General features: G+C 38.2%; 1 protein-coding gene across 1 annotated transcript; it reads left to right on the top strand.

Annotated features, from left to right (window-relative positions):
• The first annotated feature begins 2,958 nt into the window (after positions 1-2,958).
• LOC142349700 (uncharacterized) lies at positions 2,959-6,347 on the top strand. The gene is made up of 2 exons (XM_075401430.1): positions 2,959-5,842; positions 6,316-6,347. The coding sequence occupies exons 1-2, from the start codon at positions 2,959-2,961 to the stop codon at positions 6,345-6,347; spliced, it is 2,916 nt and encodes a 971-aa protein (XP_075257545.1).
• Positions 6,348-7,189: the final 842 nt, after the last annotated feature.

The following is a 7,189-nucleotide window of genomic DNA, read 5'->3' as shown; positions in this document are numbered from 1 at the left end:
AAATTGGAAACACATGTGAACCTACAGCAGTAGGGAAATTTTGATAAGATTAAACATGTACCAGTGTACAATGAAATGCTGATAATAAAATGCGTTCTAGATAAGAATTGAGTTAGTACACACTATAGACAGTATCAACCCATGTATAATAACTTAGAGCATATAACAGAGCATATACACTACCAAAAACAAAACCAAATTTGACCCCACACATAAATTGTCGAATTACACGTTGTATAATACAACTTTAAAAATAGCTATTCATTTTCTTTAAACCTTGCGTTCAATTCACTTTGCTTTCTTTCAAGAGTTCGTTACTAGACAAACACTATTTTTCGACCGTCTTTTATCAAATTGGTTTTTATTTCTTTCTCAAAGTTTGTACAAAAACTATGTCCGTTCAAATACTTGCTGAATCTGTAATTTCTTTGGAGCGAACATTGGTTTATCAGACAGTGTTCGAAAATTTTGTTGTGCTGATTCAACAGAAGAGACAAGGTGATGTTTGGCAAACTCACCAGCACTGTTTGATACCTAAGCTTTTTATTAACGCAATTGCTTCTTTACCAGAGAAGACAGAACCAGCAGAATGCAGTCTTATTACATCAGGGGGACATTTACCTCCAAAAGCGTTGCCAAAATTTCAACATCTTGAAATGGAGTCATTACCTAACGACGTTAAACGAATTTTGTTTCGTTACGATTGCGACTGTGTGCCTCTGTTTGAAAACCAGTTAGGGGCTTATCAAGCTTGCGAAAACTTAGCTGACATGTGGGGCATAAAGTCATCACCTTGCTCCCCAGAGAACCAATCGCAATTGGATTCAGTCAGCTTGCCAGTAACACCAGCAGTTGATCCGAGACCCAGTTTGACACCGACATCTAGTCCATCTCTTTGTTGGAATTCAAAAGAATAATTCTACGACTCTGTTCAATGACAACCAGTTTGATACAGCGTTACTTTCAGCTACACAATTTCAAACACCAGAACCAGCACGTGTTTTTGGTGTCACGGACACGCCAAAGATTTGCAATGCACCAAAGAAACGGCTACCTGAGAATTCTTTAATGGACTTATTTGATTGACTTGAAAAACTTTGATGAATCACCACCATTTTAAATTGTGAGACGCTAACTTGATTTTGTTTCAATAAAGTGTGATGTCAACTTTTTGAATTTAACTTTTAATATCTGTTTTTGTAGATTTAAATCTGCTGAGCCAAAGAAATTATAATTTCGCAACTGATCAAGTTCGAACATGTTCAGAAGGGGTTTTAATTATGACGTAAACATTCGTTTCCTAACAAACCCTCAATTATTGCAACTACTATGACGTGGTGTGAGAATTATATCCATAAATACTTTTCTCAATCTACAAAATTTTTGTTAGCATTATATTAAAAATGAAATTTAAGAGATATAGCCATAGGTTAGAGTAAGCGGTATTGACGCTAATGACATGCTAACTTCATACCACAGCTGTAGCATGGACTGAATTCCAAATTCAATTCGTAAGTTGAAGAAATGTTGAAAAAAAAGAAAAACAATCAAAGAAAATTTTCGAAAAAATACCTTTCAAACGTCAATTTTTGACACTTATCTCAAAAGATGCGCTCTTCAGCTTACACTAGAATCACCTCCCATTTGTTACTTGTGGATCAAGTGAAAGAAAAAGAGCACTTTGTTAAAAAAAACCAAAAAAAAAGTCAATAAAAATTTTTTTTTGACACATGACCTCTGACCTCTGACCCTAAAAAAGAGGGCTCCAAAAAATACTTGGGATGAAACTGATTGTTTAGTAAGCCTCAGCATACTCTAAAGTACAAAACATCTCATCACACTCGTCAAATTTTACTCATCCGTTATGGAGATAATTAGCCCCTAATTAGCGACTAATTAAGGGTTAATTAACCTAATTACTAATTACTGAAAAAAAATTTTAAATTTTTGCAACGGATTTTTGATCACCGCTTGATGCCTGACATAATTGCTCATAAGCATCATCATCAAAAAATGGCTCCTTCACCGATTTTCAAAACATCTGGCAATCAATGTCACATTAACATCTGGCATTAATTAGCATATGAAGTACCCTAAGGAAAGATGTTAGATCGGCTTTCTTCACATTTCTGGACTTGATGGGTCCTCAGTGCAAATTTATCTCATAACAGCTGTCATCCAAAAAGGCCTCAGAAAAAAGACACATGTTTATGTCATGTAATTGTCATGTAATTGTTAATTAATGACTTGATTGACAGAAAAATAAACTTTTTTTCTGTTAATTTTTGAGCAATTTTTTCATATGGGTCCTATGTTTTTCGGCACGGGGAGCATTTTTGCTCATCATACTTAAGAACGTAGGACAACTCTAACCACCCGTAATTGAAAATGCATAAAATAGCGCATTTTATTACAATTTTAAAAATTATCATGTTTTTCCAGCTTCTCGAAAAACGTTTTTTGAAAAAAAAATGACCAGCAATACTCTGTAGGGTTCCTTATGGTGATATATTTTGGCAGAAGATTGCAATGGAGAGTTGAAAACACATCTTTTTTCTCTCATAACTAACAAAATTTCGAAATAAAGGTAACCGCCAAAACCGACCAATCAGATTGCAGCATTTTGAAATTTTGAATTTCGCGCACAGAAATTACATTCGTGTTTCAGTTTTGGTGAGCTTAGTCATTTCCGAGTTATTTACTTGTTATCAAAGTTCTGTTAGAATTTGAAATTCATCAAAACTATTAGAAATGGTCTATTCATGCAACTTCTGTTCCGCTACGTTTAGCACTCGTGGGAACCGTTCAAGACATCAACATAAATTCCATCCAGACGATGTTGGCCTTCCTGTTTACAACTGCTCCCTATGTGTGTTCAATTCACGGAAACTGTCTGAATTGGAACAGCATATGCGAACTTGCCACTCGAAGTTTACAAACTGCTGCCGATCGTGCTTCATGGGATTCAAGGATGCGCACTTGTTTGCGCAGCATATGAACTCCCTTCACTCGCTGCCCGTATTTGGACCTGAATACCAACCGAAAGAAGCTACAGCGGAGACAGCCTTCAACGGTGTGTTACAAACTTATGAAATTGTCAATAACACAGCTGACAGAGATCTTGAGAGCTTCATGCTCAATCAAAGATCTGCAATTGCAACGCTAATTGAGCAAAGGCTGAGCCAAGGACCACAGAAAGTACAATTTGCGGTAAAAGTACAGTTATTGAAGCTGCATCAAGATGAAAACGCAACCGAAACGGAGGAGCGCATTGAAATTTATGCCAACTCCCTCATGACGCCCATTTACGTAGAGGGTCTCACAAACGAGTTGTACTGGAGCATGGTGGAGAAAATGATGGCTGTCTTGTCTACGTTTGCTTCATCTGGAAGTGGTTGGGTTGTTGAAAAAATATTCAAACTTGACATCAAATTTGCCCGCTACCGACCAATTCGCGGCTCATCCTATCTTGCCTTACCCCATAAGCTCGCAAACTGTCGCGGATTACTCAACATTCGAAACCACGACGATGCCAATTGTTTCAACTATTGCTTCGTGGCAGCGTATCATGCGCATCATGGAATCAGTCTTGATAGAGATGACAGGAACTATCATATTGACAAAACATCCCCAGCAACATATCAGCAAGAGAACATTCACCAACCTGTAGGCGAATTTGAAATGCCAATGGGATTTGAGCAAATGAAAGCCTTTGAAACCCTCAATGATGTGGCAATCAACGTCTTTGGTTACGATAAAGGACAACTTTACCCTCTACGAGTCTCCTCTTTTGAATCAGATTTTGTTATGGATCTTTTACTTCTTTATGATGCCGACATTTATCACTATGTTCTCATTACTGACCTTGTGAAAGTCGTTTGTAAAGTTAGAGACCTGAAATTCAGATTTGGTTATCGCATTTGTCGTAATTGTTTCTGGTTGTGTCGTGATGGACTGGAAAGCTATAATATTCATACTGAAAATTGTTATCTAAATGCCCCTGCAGTTATTCAAATGCCATCACCAGATAAAAATGAATACAAGTTCTCAAATTTTTCAGCTACGTGGTTTGTTCCTCTGGTCATTTATTTTGACTTTGAATCTTTTCTCCTACCCGTCGCTGGATGTGATGCAGCAACTGACCAATCATCAACACGCGTGATTGAAAAGCACGAGCCATGTGGATTTGCTTTGGCAGTTGTTGATCATCACTCGAACGTTCCCTATTTTCATCATGTGGACAGCTCAGAAGATTGTATGGGCAACTTTGTTCGAATGCTGCATTCGTTAGCAAGGGACATACATGAACGCAAAAAACAGTTTCCTTTCTACAACGGAAGTCGGAGAAGCTTGGACAAAAAGAGCGCTACACACTGTTGGATATGCGAAGAACCATTTGACAGCGAGCTTGACTCCGAAGAGAGCATAGATTCAGACCATTGTCATTTTAGTGGCCAATTCTTGGGCTGGGCACACGAAAAGTGTAATCGAGCGAGACGGTATGTCAATTTTACGCCTGTGGTCGGTCATAACATACAAAACTATGACTTACATCATATTTGTCTTGCTCTGAACAACTGTGAGTCTACCACAACAATAAAAATCATTCCGTCAACAGATGAGAAATACATATCAATGACATTCGGAGTTTTGATTGATACTATTACAACTCAAGAAGGAAGAACACAAAAAATTTACGAGTATTTGAGATTCATCGATTCGTACAAAATGATGAACAGTTCGCTGGAAAAACTTGTAGAAATTTTACCTGACACACATTTCCATATCATGAAAGCAATGTTCCCCTCGGTTTCCGAATCAAACGCACACTTACTCAAACAAAAAGGATATTATCCTTATTCTTATGTATGTGATCGTACAAAGTTTTCTGAGCAATCTCTACCACCCCTCTCAGAATGGCGCAATACATTAGAAGGCGGAAAATTGGCTGTTAGTGAAGAAAATTTAGGTCATGCTAACCAAATGTGGACGTTATTGGGGTGCAAAACTTTACAAGACTATCATGACGCGTACCTTAAACTTGACTGCGCATTATTAGCTTGTGTATGTGAGTTTCACCGTGAACTTAGCTTTCGAACATACAAACTCGACTGCATGCAATTCTACAATCTCCCCAATATGGCAAAAGAAGCGTCACTAAAGATATGCAGGGCAAACATTGAGCTGATGACAGAACGAGAACATTTGGACATGATTGAACCGGCAATACGAGGAGGAGTAACATCTGTTTACGAGGAGCGTCATTTTGTTGCAAATAATAAGTATTTATCGGATTACCGGCCCTCTGAGGAGTCAACTTTTGCGCTCTGTGTAGACGCAAATAATCTCTATGGAGATGTCATGCAAATTGACATGCTACCAGTGGGGGAATTCGCCTTCAACGTAGAAATTACCCTTAACGAAATCCTCAATACCCCTAACGACGCTTCAGTTGGTTATTTTCTTGAAGTAGACTTAAATTACCCTGTCCACTTACACGATGACCACCGAGACTTTCCCCTTGCCCCTACCAAAGAAATTGTTCAAGATGATTGGTTGGGCGAATATCAACTTGAGCTAAAAGAACAACACAGATTACCCAGCTCGAATGTTAAAAAGTTGCTTCAAACGCTATTCGACAAAAAGAACTATGTATTGCATTACAAACTGCTCAAATTATACGTTAGTCTTGGATTAATTGTTGCCAAAGTACACCGTGTCCTACAGTTCAAACAAGCGAATTGGTTAGCACCCTATATAACACTCAACAGTAATAAACGTCAAGCCGCCAGCAATAAATTCGAAGAGAACTTTTATAAGCTCATGAACAATGCAGTATATGGTAAGAATTGCGAATCGAAACGCAGACGAAGTAAGCTTACCATTGCACGAGATGCTGATCAAGTTCTGAGTTCCATTTCAAAGTTTGAGTTTGATCGGTTCATGATATTCGGAAATAACCTGGCCGCATTGTCCTTCCGCGCTAGAAAGATTTATTGGAATACCCCAACAATAATTGGAGCAACTATACTTGATCTGGCCAAGTATCAAATGTACAGTTTCCATTACTTCACAATGCGCGTTCATTTTGATTGTCGTTTGTTATATAGTGACACGGATAGTTTACTATATAAAATCCGGAGTACAGACTTTTATGAGGAATTAGCAAGAAAGCCCGCTTCAGTTGTTAGTGAATTCGATTTCTCCAATTATCCGAATGATCACTATTTATACAGTACGGAAAATAAACGGGTAGTCCTCAAGTTTAAGGACGAATTTGCAGGAGATTTTATTACGGAGTTTGTGTGTTTAAAGCCGAAACTATACTCAATACTCTCAAAAAGTAAGTATTCTTTGTCTTTTCTAATGCATGTTAGTTCTATCTTTAAATTACAAAGGTTGTTAGTAGGCTCCTGAATGGTATTAGTTTTATTATTATATACATAGGGGTTAGTAAACATATAAAGACTTGATTAAAGGCTTTTTTCTCTTTAGGTTGTCGAAAACTTTCGGCTAAAGGAGTAACAAAGGCCGCTCAACAACGTCTCCGGCATGATGATTTCTTGAGCACACTGACGACAGGGAACGTGTTTCGCACTGAAAACACACGAATAATGTCCGATCATCATGTATTGGAAACTGTTACTACCAACAAAATATGCCTTTCAGCGTTCGACAACAAAAGGTTTATTCTACCCCGCGGAACAAAAACTCTACCCTTTGGACATTATGAGACCGTTGATTGTGGTGTGGATGAAATTGATTGGGGTAGTGATGATATTCAGTGGGATAATGACAGTTACTCAAACTTACTTCTCAGCTCTAGTCCAGAATGGGATAATGACTTTGTAGTGTCCCAAACTTCCTCAACAGCCGCTCTCTCAGTGCCAGACTCCACCACCAGCTCTTGGGAGACTCCCGACCCAGGATTAGTAGTAACTGAGCAGATAACTGAATCTGATATTGATACTGACGATATTGCAGATATTGACGCCAGTTCCAGTGAAAGCTCCTCTCCTGACAACCCCTTCATAAAATTTGAAGCTGAAGAAGCAAGCAGCAGCGAAGAAGAACCAGCACGCAAAATAAGACGGCGCTAATGCCAATTTAATTGCATGCAATTTTGGTGAAACTGCGTGTAGTAATACACAGTGTAAATATTTAATTTGTTTGGAGTGTTTAGTTTGGT

The sequence above is a fragment of the Convolutriloba macropyga genome, chromosome 11 (genome assembly GCF_964194025.1).
Source record: "Convolutriloba macropyga chromosome 11, txConMacr16.3, whole genome shotgun sequence".
Taxonomy (NCBI): Eukaryota; Metazoa; Xenacoelomorpha; order Acoela; family Convolutidae; genus Convolutriloba; species Convolutriloba macropyga.
This window is presented reverse-complemented; position numbering and strand designations above follow the sequence as displayed.